The 12,171-nt window shown below is 38.9% G+C and overlaps 1 protein-coding gene across 3 annotated transcripts in view; it reads left to right on the forward strand.

Moving 5' to 3' along the window:
* The window catches only part of LOC136711831 (glutaminase kidney isoform, mitochondrial), a 57,630-nt gene that overhangs the window by 29,223 nt on the left and 16,236 nt on the right, over positions 1-12,171 (forward strand). For all 3 annotated transcript variants that reach the window (XM_066688349.1, XM_066688350.1, XM_066688351.1), the window contains exons 7-14: positions 1,944-2,002; positions 5,518-5,550; positions 5,637-5,695; positions 6,271-6,337; positions 7,244-7,294; positions 7,520-7,696; positions 9,734-9,865; positions 11,202-11,294. In XM_066688349.1, the coding sequence (XP_066544446.1) occupies positions 1,944-2,002; positions 5,518-5,550; positions 5,637-5,695; positions 6,271-6,337; positions 7,244-7,294; positions 7,520-7,696; positions 9,734-9,865; positions 11,202-11,294 (671 nt within the window). The remainder of the gene's footprint in view (positions 1-1,943; positions 2,003-5,517; positions 5,551-5,636; positions 5,696-6,270; positions 6,338-7,243; positions 7,295-7,519; positions 7,697-9,733; positions 9,866-11,201; positions 11,295-12,171) is intronic.

A 12,171-nucleotide genomic window follows, 5' to 3' on the forward strand; every position in this document is an offset into this window, starting at 1 on the left:
TGTATCCAATCAAGCTTCCATTTATTTGTTGTAAGCCACTGCTTTCTACAACTTATAAAAAAAAAATAAAAAATAACATGATAGCCTACAAGTTTGTAATTTGCAATTTCTCGAGTAGGTCAGAGTTTTTGATTTTGGTCTAGGCCGTCAGTGTGCTTAAGATGGGGGGCAGTACTTGTTCAGATTATTCCGAGTTGAATTTTACAGTGCATGTTTCTGGTATCTATTTTTGTTGCTTAATTGTCTGGAGCTACCTTCTGAAAAATGCAGCATGTCTATTTTATTCAAAGGTCTCTCCCCTCCCCCACCCCAATATAAATCTTTTATGTTGTTGACCTTAATGTGCTATAGTTTTGCTGCATTGATATATTATGAAGATCACAAAATCGCCTTGTGGACTCTGCCTCAGACTTTATTTTGTATTTCTTTATAATGATTTTCTTTGCGGAAGCCTCTATTAAATCCATCTGGATTGTCTTTTGATGCACGGAGGCAAGGCGATATGGCCTTTACCGGAGTCTGTTGCCATGGTGCTCCTATGAAAATGTAATGCATGACAATCCATTCATTTGTACCACAGTGAAGCAGTCAAAGGGGGCGGGGGCTGAATCAATAGGACTGTTCTCAATAGCATTGCCTTTTAAAACATACAAAATGAAATGTAGTATTAAAGTAATTATCAGGTAGTTTCCTAATACCTCCAACACACAAACATTGAGGGGAATTGGTTCTCTTTCAATAAGTCGCATGCTTGTGTGGTCTTTACGCTAATCTGCCCCTTATCGCCTGACCTTATTATCTTCTGGCATCTGAGAAAATGCTGGTGTTGGTATTTTTATTTAAGGAGATTACAAGAGAGAACCAAGGCCCTTTGTCTTTAGGACACTTTCAAAACCTGGGACACAAAATCGTTAAACTTTCCTCTCTAAGCCTGAGCCTAATCGGTGGTAGGACCTATATCTTGGTCATATAAGCTTAAATGATAAAACGTTACCATGTTTAAGGTTTACTCGCTTACTAAGAGAAGCATAAGATTGTAACTGTTATTTTAGTTTAAAGAAACATACTCCAAATGTATTACAATATGTAATCAATATTAAGAACCAAAATAGCATTATGGTTTTGATTGCAGCTGAAAATATAACAATTGCAGTAAGCGTCTTAAATTTCTTGACTGAAGATTTGCCAGAAGAATAAGTTTATAATGCCGGAATTGAAAAACACATTTTCCATGGAGCACGCCCACCCTACGGCACACCAACACCCCCCTTCTGCTGTGTAAAGCCCTGCATATAGTACCTGTCAATGCTGAGCACGTGCCTGCCCTCATAGTGAATGTATTCCCAGATGGCACTTCCCATCAGGATTCTGTACTCCAGTTTTTCTGCAGTAACAAGGGCTTATTCACTTGCCTTTGGTGTTAAATCTTGTTAAAACCTCATAAGAAAAAAACATGATTCTGCTTCTGTCAATATAATTTGATTGAATAAATTGTGAATTATTCTTTACCTTATGGATCCTTTACCATGTACAATATTTATATATGCAAATACCCTCTTGATTGATATGTCATGCATCAATACAGTCATGTAAAATGGGATGCAGTCTCTTAAACTGGTGCATGTTTCCGATAGATTGTCAATGCGTGTTGTGTTACTCACACACGCATGTAACACCATTATGCTACATCAAGGTCAAGAGAAGGTGAAGTGGGGAAGAGCTGACATGGTCACCTTAAGAAATGTGAATTCGATATATAGACTTCAATAGTTAATGTTTAAATGAAATAGAATATAAAATAAATGGTAAAAAAGAAATATTAAGCTGTAATAACTACATTTTGCAGTTTTATCTTTTAAGTGACTTGAAACCAATATTTGTTAAACGAATGCTCTTGTTATATTGTGTTCTGACTGGATTTCCTGTTGAAATGTGATTTACAGATAAGCCCCACAACCCTATGGTCAATGCTGGAGCGATTGTGGTTACCTCCCTGATAAAGGTAAATATTCTTCTGTTATATGGAATGAACTTGTTAATTATGCAGGGTTTATTTCTGTAAATGGGTGCTTTATAATGCTAACAATGGGAAAAGTTCAGAAATTGTCAAATGATCTGAATGAAGCTGGCAAGCTTTCTTCTTTTTTTTTTTTTTTGGGCAGTCTGTTGGCATAAAATGCATCTTTGAAGATGTCTTTAAAGCTTAATCTAATATGACTATGCATTTTGTATGTTTTGCTCTATTCATATTGTGTGGAATGATTTTATTTTCATTTAATGTAGTAATAATCCTCAACAAAATTTAGCCAGATTGCAAATCCATTGAAAAATTTTAAGATGTAAATAATCCCAAAACAGATTTATTTTATTCAATGCAGCTCTGTGCAGCATTGCGTAAAGTGATAATATCTCAGCCATGTGATACACCCACACTGTCATGCAGTATGTTCACCATAGTCCATCAGACCAGCGTGCTGCAAGGAGATTTTTACCTTTTGTATATCATTAAATTGAGATTTCATGTTGACTTGTCAGCATTAGACAATCGTGGGCAGAGTGTAAGCGTACTGTGATTGAGGCTTTTATAGTGTGGTTGTGTCTATTCTTAGTCAAGTCGTACAAAGCCTGAGGCCTGAGAAATCCTGAATGTTTGGTGCCAACAGAATGTGTTTTCTTGTTTTTCGTATTTACATTGTTATACAAGACGTGTTAGAAATACTTTGTGGGATTTATGTCCATGCATATGTAGGTACAGCAGTGAAGAGTTTTTCCCCCGAAGTGGCTTCTGTGCACAGTGTACTGGGCTCTTGCAGATAAGACTCCTCTTTTTTTTTTTTTTTTTTTTTGTGCTGTTATGTTTCAGTATGCTACCAACACACCCAGCTTGGCCCTGTCAAGCTGAAATACATGTAGCTCTGCTGTATACTAAACTCACCACTAGTGCTCGGGGAAACAAAAATAAACTTAGCTTACATTTTTCATGGAATTAACCGCAATAGAAAACTCATGTAAAATGTTCCAGTTGTAATACTCTAAACACTCTCATCATCACCACATTAGAAGAGCTGTCTTAATCCAACTAAAATAATGCGTTAACTGCTTGGCCAAGATATTCGTACCCAAAACACTGCTGACCTGGGGTTTAGCACTGAAGTGTCTGTAAACCTGAGCAACCCTATAACATGATCTTTGAGGTACAAGGCACAAATGTTCCTAAAATTAAGTTAGTGCTTGTGGAAAATATGGGCTTCTATGTCCATTTTGAACCGTACTTTAGATATCTGAAAACAAATTTAGCTGCAGGTTTTATGACGGCTACAAACCCAATCTGATATTGGCCAATGGTCCTAATGAAAATGGTCAGGCAGTTAATGAGGTATAAGTCAATGATTCACACTCTGGACGTCTCTTCCCCCCCCCCACCCCTACCCCTCTTTTTTTTTTTTCTCCCTATTTATAAACAATTATTTTACAGGGAGTGGATTACCCATCCACTCCACCCTATTTCAGTCCCTTCATAAATCCATTCAGCACGTATCCACGTTAGTTTGTCACATTTGTGTTAATGGACATTAATCAGTGTGTCACACATCAGCAGCATATAGATGAAGACGGCACCTTGAATGCATTTTACCAACCTTTAATTCACTGGCGATTAATTAAGCAGCATAAGTTGCAGTTGCTTGATGTGTTTGATGGTTATCTGCTCCCTGTACTCCCTGCAATTATTTAATATTGTTTTGATTACTTGTCTGACAGAAAGGTGCTGCAGAATTATCCTGTCAGGGAGAAAAAAAGCTTATTTATCCACCTTCTGTTCAGAGAGTAGGCCTAATTAGAGCACAGGATCCATTTTATAAACCTATTAAGTCATTCCAACTTTACACTTTTTTGATCAATGGAAAAACACTGAAATAAAAATAAAACAAGCAATGTCAGCAAGCACATGCAACATTGATAAACATTTATAAAACAAAAAGCAACCTCCCCTTGATGACAGGGTAACTTTGTAGTATTTTTCTGTGATTTTACTTAGACTTGTCCTGTGTGTTAACGATAAACACAAGTTCTGTTCTTGTTTGAGAGGAGACTCCCTCTGTGTACCTGTGTCAAGTGTATTTCCCTTCTCAAAAAGTGTTGACCCTCGATTTAAGAACCATTTGGAGAGCAAAGCATGATGTCTTTCAATGTAGATTTGATTCAGTCGCCTGGGGAGTTCCCACAAAATGGCATTGTCTAATGTGTATTTTAAAGGCTTTCTTGTGGTTTATATGTTGTTGCATATTTTACAGCATTAGGATCTATGGGATATTTTGACTACCGCAACAGGTCAATGACGTTGGTAATTTTTTCTTTCAATTATTTTTTTCCCATTGAACAAATCTGGATTTAAACTAATCTATATCCTCACTTTTGCTATATTGTCATTTTGATTAAAAACATTTTTTAAATGGGATACTGTGTGCTAGTTCATGGCAAACTGTGGATTGCAAACCTAGTTTTATGGCACTACAGAATGAGCTAGCAAAGACTTTAATTTTTTTTTTTTTTTTTTAATTCAACTACAGTACAGCCATTGCCTTGTTTCCAACTTCTGTATTGATACTTTTTTGAGCGATAAGGTTCACATGATAGAACACATTGAGGACTATTTCCCCCTCCCAGCCTTCAGCGCTGGCAGTGCATGTGATGCAGCGTCCTCCACAGGGTCAGGTTGTTGATGAGCGCCCCGCTAATGAAGGCTGATGCATGGACTCGCTCAGATTACGTGGGTTAGCCTTAATCCTTCCAGCGCAGCGGGCAGATGTGATTGGCTTTTTCTCCATCTCAGTAAATATAATGCTGAGGTACACCCAGTACAAATCTAATTGTAGCTACAAATAGAATTTAGCTTTTTCATCGATGTACAGTAACCCCAACATGGTCGAATCTGATGCATTTAAAAACGCACACACATAGTTATAACACATGCTTGTACACCTAGTTGTTGTTGCTGTCTGTTCAGCACAAGGCTTTTACATTTTGACTTCACGGGGGGGGGGGTAAAAGCACTTTCAAAACCCAAACCAAATAATCCATATTTGTAATTTGACCTTCGTCGTAATCGCTGCAAAATGTATTTGCTCGAAATCTGATGCACAGATTTAGATTACATCCAAAGCCATTAGCTAGAGCAATGATTAGTTTTAGTACCTGCATAGCCATAGCCCACTTATAAAAATAACCACTCTGATTGTCTTTAAATCCTCAAAGACTATTGTTAAATCAGATTTTTTTATTTATTTTTTATTGGTGATTTAACCTAGTCTATTTGAACTTTTTTTTTTTTCTGTATGTCAGCATTTAGAAGTTTGTATTTTTACCAATTTAGGTAATGTTGGTAGTCTAAACTGTAAATATTGTAGACAGTGCTTTTTAACATTGAGACTAAATTCAGACCTTGTAGCATTCTAGCAGTGTTGTATTTTATTATTATTGAATGAAGTCATAATACTTATTTTAATCTTTGTCTTTCAGCAAGGAGTTAACAACGCAGAGAAGTTTGATTATGTAAGTAAATGTCGGTGCTTTCATGTTTTCTTATAGTGCAGTGCATTTGCAATGTTTTTTTCCACATTGATGCCTTTCCTTCACAGGTTATGCAGTTCTTGAATAAAATGGCGGGAAATGAATACGTTGGTTTCAGCAATGCCACGTAAGTAAATGTGATCATTTGACTCTACGTTCCCCTGATAGTTATATGAAAACACTGACCTGACCTTGGACATCTCTAGCCTCAAAAACAACCGTTTCTCACCAGACCTACCCTTTGATATTTAAGGAAGATTAATTGATTTGAAACATGTAAGAGTTAATTTAATACTAGAGGTAAGCAGATGGGAAGCCTAATGAACTAAACCTGTCTTATGAGCAAGTGTTAAGTGAGTCTGCATCCATTCAGGTTTAATTCTAGCCTCCAGCTGGCCGATGACAGTGATCTATTTTCAGATTTTGTTTACCATTGAACTTAACACCCCAACCTTTGTGTACTACAGAATCCTGAATTAGATGTCCGAATAAAATGTGGATGCAGATGAATGGAACAGGTTTTTGTAATTCTGTATGCACTAGTACACAACCCAAAGCACCGTTAGGAAGTGTCAGCTTAAATATGTACCGAAGTCATTTTGCAAGATTTAATTTTAGACCACTATTATTCACGGCAGTAGGCCAAGAATGTGTCTTGAAACCCCAGGCAGTTGGGTACTTACTGCTGAATTTCTCATACAGCTTCCAGTCTGAGCGAGAGTCAGGAGACAGGAATTTCGCCATTGGCTACTACTTGAAAGAGAAGAAGGTATGCGTTTCCAATTGTACAGTTTTTCTGGGTTCTAGAATGGCATCTTTTTTTTTTTTTTAAAGGTTTTACATTTTTAATGTAAAACAACGTTAAAAGTAATTGGTTTGTCACATTTCTCGTGTTGTAGCTTAGCGATGTACCCTGGGTTAGTACTTGAATGGATTGAAGCGATTTTACTGCAGTCTCCCAACTCATCCCTAAGTTTCATTCATAGTTACATGCTTCATAAATCCGACACTTCATTTTCAGTGTTCCTCTTGCTATGCTACCTGCCCTTAAACCTAATCGGCTATCATTAAGCTGTTTCCGTTCCCTGTCTAAAGTAGCAGTCTATTAATAGCGAAAGATGTTTGTTTAAGACACCGCTTTGACATGGTGCTTTATTTTTCAAGCGGTTTTAGTCTTGAAAAATAAAAATAATATGGAAATTCCTTTGGGTTAAAGCAGTACAAAGTAAATCAAACAAATACAAATAATGGAGGGCCTGTAATGCATAATGAATGGCTTGTTTTCAATAGAACATGCATAATAAACCTCTTTATGCTTCATCACTAAAAAGGGTTCACACAAAAAGTGCAAAAAATAATTGCTATCTAATGAGTAGCTTCCTCTCGTTTTAATTTTGAAACTCGTTAGCTGAAAATCTGTTCCAAATGCTGGTGGATAACTAAGAACCCGACACAGAGGTCACCGTTTGTGAGTGTGAGTCATTCCTGGCTGGTGTGTGAGGAACGAGAGCCCCAAATGGACCTTTTGTAGTATAAACACTGAAGGTTTCATTTTAATTTGAGCACACTTGCTCTGTGACTGGTGGTGGTAGATTGGAGCATCCACTGGTAGCGGTGTAAGCACTGGTTTATTTCTCTCTCTCTCTCTCTCTCTCTCTCTCTCTCTCTCCTGCAGTGTTTCCCTGAAGGCACAGACATGACTGCTATACTGGACTTTTATTTCCAGGTGAGTTTAGGCATGGAATATTCAGTGTGGACAAATTGCCAGCACCCTGTCTAAGGACCTTCATTTAAAAATGTAATTTTAGATTTAGATAGGGTTGTTTTTCTTTGCATTCTAACAATCACTATCAATTCAGAATTCATATCAGTGTGACAAATGCTAATATCAACCTTCTTTTGCATTTACTTCTTTGATTTCTAATCTTGATTTCCTGTCTTCTTCCCCTAGCTGTGCTCCATCGAGGTGACCTGTGAGAGCGCCAGTGTCATGGCTGCCACACTGGCGAACGGAGGGTTCTGCCCAATCACAGGCGAGCGGGTTTTGAGCCCAGAGGCTGTCAGGAACACGCTAAGTCTGATGCACTCCTGTGGCATGTATGACTTCTCAGGACAGTTTGCTTTTCACGTAAGTCACACCATTGATGTTAGCCTCCTGTACCGTAGGCTATGCCAGTGGGAATGTGGAGGGGAGGGGGATGCATCTAAAATAAACCAGCAGACAGTCACCAGTTTTTGTGTGCTCTCTACTGTAGTTATTACAGCCGGCTTTCAGGAGCACAGTCAAGCCGCACACCATGAGAAGGTTATGACCTTTCAAAAAGTGACGCCCATATGTCACAGACAGTGATTCACACTGCTTCACACTGGAACAATTCGTAAAACAAATTATGATCTGTGGATTTGGCAGTGCAAAGGCAACACCTCCCATTCCAGTCTTAATTTGCTTAAATCAGCTGCAGTCTGCAGTTTTCTAAAGCTGAATTACTGTCCAGCAAACCCAGAACACATGCATATGTATAGTTTAAGCAGCAGTATTTATTAAAATCAATGAATCGCAGAATTACGTAGTCTCAGTAAAGGGATTGAATATGTTCGGCTTCCAATGCCCATACCAGAAATGGGTTTTGTGCTGAGCTAGTAGATCTGTTTTCACCATGAATGGCTTCTGTAAAAGCAAACTGCAGAGATTAGGCTTGTTCAACAGGAAAATGTATTTATATGATGTATGCAAGAGAGAGTGTGTGAGTTGTTTCAAGTTTAGGCAGTGACCTCCCTATTTATTATATTTAAATACACTCACCTAAAGGATTATTAGGAACACCTGTTCAATTTCTCATTAATGCAATTATCTAACCAACCAATCACATGGCAGTTGCTTCAATGCATTTAGGGGTGTGGTCCTGGTCAAGACAATCTCCTGAACTCCAAACTGAATGTCTGAATGGGAAAGAAAAGTGATTTAAGCAATTCTGAGCGTGGCATGGTTGTTGGTGCCAGACGGGCCGGTCTGAGTATTTCACAATCTGCTCAGTTACTGGGATTTTCACACACAACCATTTCTAGGGTTTACAAAGAATGGTGTGAAAAGGGAAAAACATCCAGTATGCGGCAGTCCTGTGGGCGAAAATGCCTTGTTGATGCTAGAGGTCAGAGGAGAATGGGCCGACTGATTCAAGCTGATAGAAGAGCAACTTTGACTGAAATAACCACTCGTTACAACCGAGGTATGCAGCAAAGCATTTGTGAAGCCACAACATGTACAACCTTGAGGCGGATGGGCTACAACAGCAGAAGACCAAACCGGGTACCACTCATCTCCACTACAAATAGGAAAAAGAGGCTACAATTTGCACAAGCTCACCAAAATTGGACAGTTGAAGACTGGAAAAATGTTGCCTGGTCTGATGAGTCTCGATTTCTGTTGAGACATTCAGATGGTAGAGTCAGAATTTGGCGTAAACAGAATGAGAACATGTATCCATCATGGCTTGTTACCACTGTGCAGGCTGGTGGTGGTGGTGTAATGGTGTGGGGGATGTTTTCTTGGCACACTTTAGGCCCCTTAGTGCCAATTGGGCATCGTTTAAATGCCACGGCCTACCTGAGCATTGTTTCTGACCATGTCCATCCCTTTATGACCACCATGTACCCATCCTCTGATGGCTACTTCCAGCAGGATAATGCACCATGTCACAAAAGTCGAATCATTTCAAATTGGTTTCTTGAACATGACAATGAGTTCACTGTACTAAACTGGCCCCCACAGTCACCAGATCTCAACCCAATAGAGCATCTTTGGGATGTGGTGGAACGGGAGCTTCGTGCCCTGGATGTGCATCCCACAAATCTCCATCAACTGCAAGATGCTATCCTATCAATATGGGCCAACATTTCTAAAGAATGCTTTCAGCACCTTGTTGAATCAATGCCACGTAGAACTAAGGCAGTTCTGAAGGCGAAAGGGGGTCAAACACAGTATTAGTATGGTGTTCCTAATAATCCTTTAGGTGAGTGTATAATACCAATAAGTTTTAAACACTAATGCATGGTGTCTTTTTTTGTATGTATGTAATCACTTAAAGTACTTTTCAGGTAACCTTTAACGCATCACTGGTAGCCGTTTGTATAGTGTGCCTCAATCTTTGTTTTGTCTTGTTTTCAGGTTGGCCTGCCAGCGAAATCTGGAGTTTCGGGTGGTATTTTACTGGTGGTTCCCAATGTGATGGGCATCATGTGCTGGTCTCCTCCCCTGGATAAACTAGGCAACAGTGTCCGGGGAATCCAGTTTTGCACAGTAAGTGAGCACAGAGCTTTACACCCCAATGCACAAAGATCTGCAGGGTAAAACATTTATCTGATGTTGGCAAATAAAGTTACATCTCCTAATAAAAAGACCAGGCCTGCAGCACAGCATTCATTTGAACAATGGGTAAATGTTAATAATAATGAGGGCTGCCCACATTAAACTTTGTATTGCTGCTGCCACTGCCTGCCTTTAAAGCTTAACAAATAAAATAAGCTCCATAGTATATTAAATACATTGTGCATATTATTTTATTCACTAAAATATAGTAGATCTGTAGAGAATAAATTGCATGACTCATACAGTGATATACTTGTTACAGCAGTATTTGTGTTCGTGGTCAAGGACACGTTGTTGTGAATCGGGGCTTACAGCCAGTCATCACTGTAATCTAATTATTACTCGTGCTCTCATTAATGCTTCACAGCTGTTTTAATGTGTTAAGTTAATTTAGGAGGCTTGAGAGAAATCCCTATTCAAATTGCACCAGTTTGATTGTGATTGCCCCGGTATTAGCAGTTTGGAAAAGGGATGTAGTTTATAGGCCACAATGTGGTACCTTCACAGAGTTTATTACATTCAAGATGAATGGTCCATTGGGAGACCCTGCTTTCCAAGGCGAACTGTCGATCTTCCCAACACACTCGTGCTGTGAAACGTATCAAATATTATCTTCCTTGTTGCTTCTGTGCCGTTATAAACGCACCCTTTTTGATGCCAGCATTCCATCTTGTTTGTTAAGCCTTTTCAGGTGAATAGCTATGGCCAGTCCCATTAAAAAAGGGGGATTCTTTTAGCATTACATAAGATGATCAAGCGTGATTTTATTTGTTTGCTGCGTGTCCTGCTGCAATTTGAAACCTAATAAAAGATGCGTGCCTCTCTGCTTGCCTGCCACGTTTCTAAATTCCACAGCGGCGCACTTTTATCTGCTGAAGGTGGTGTTTTCCTGACAGCTCCCCTGAGCTCCTGCAAAAGCAGTACCAGCCAGAGCTAAGAATACCTCCTTCCTGCAGGCTGCAGACTGACTCGGACGGTGGCTCCAGCGCGGGGCTCTGTGTATTTTACACCACGGCACATATCGCACGCTGCATGCAAATTTCACTCTTCTGTGCAGTGCTGCTACACGACTTCATGCAGACAATGCATTATACTGAACGTGATTTATATAGGCACACTGGCATCCAAACAAAGCACACTAGCTAGAGGTGAACTGTCAATTATGCAGCAGGCAAATGCCCAGTGACTGCAGATCTGAGACTCGATTCCGTGGGGAAACTCACTGGTTTTCTGTATCTTTTGTATAATGCTGGCTTATCTCTTTCAGGATTTGGTGTCCTTGTGTAATTTTCACAACTATGACAACTTGAGGCACTTTGTGAAAAAGCTTGATCCTCGCAGGGAGGGTGGGGACCAGCGGGTGAGTTAAAAGCTGACGTCCTATGCATGCACTGTTAGCAGCATGGCCCGGTCTGCCTGTGGACCAGCTCTGAAGTGTTGTGCAAACACACACACACACCTCAGTCTATGTAAATGGTGTATATATTTGTAAATAGCATTTTTCGAGTTGACCTGCATTGATATTGCAGCTTGATGGTTCATTGTGGTGCACCTTAATGAAAGCTTCTGCAAGAGAGAACTCACACTAACACCCACCCCCAACACACATTTTTATTTTTTTATTTTTTTCAAAACATGAAGGGGATAGCATGGATTTGTTTGCTATTAGTGTTTTTTCTGTGTGGATTTGACACCTTGTTAAATGAGATTCCTTCCCTGTGTACCAGTATACAGTGCGTGTTCAATCAATAGTTTTGATGTCATTTTGTTCAGCTTTACCTCAATTCAACCCAACTTCACACCTGTCAGGCAGCAGGACATTCGAATGTGTCCTTAATGGATGCATTTCTGTCATTTATTTTTAATCTGAATTGCATTAGTATGCTGTAGAGCAGGCAACACTAAGGAATCAAGATGTAACTTTTGAATACATCCATAAGAATCAATAGTATTTAAGCAGTGCATTTCAAATTCCATATTTGAGGACATCTCTAGAAGTTGCTTTACATACTTTATTTGCTAAATGGTGATTGTTTTTTAAATGTGACGCATGAAAATTGTATTGATTTAGAATTATTTTAAATTATTAAATTTACTTTGTGTGATCAATTTCATTATCCAAGGTGATTTGAAAGGCTTACACATTGCACTATTGGTACAAGTGTTGTAAAATGCAAACAATGTAACAATGTACAAACAATATAATATCAAACAATAACTAAAAGCAATACCATTTA

Source organism: Amia ocellicauda, chromosome 16, assembly GCF_036373705.1.
Source record: "Amia ocellicauda isolate fAmiCal2 chromosome 16, fAmiCal2.hap1, whole genome shotgun sequence".
Classification (NCBI taxonomy): domain Eukaryota; kingdom Metazoa; phylum Chordata; class Actinopteri; order Amiiformes; family Amiidae; genus Amia; species Amia ocellicauda.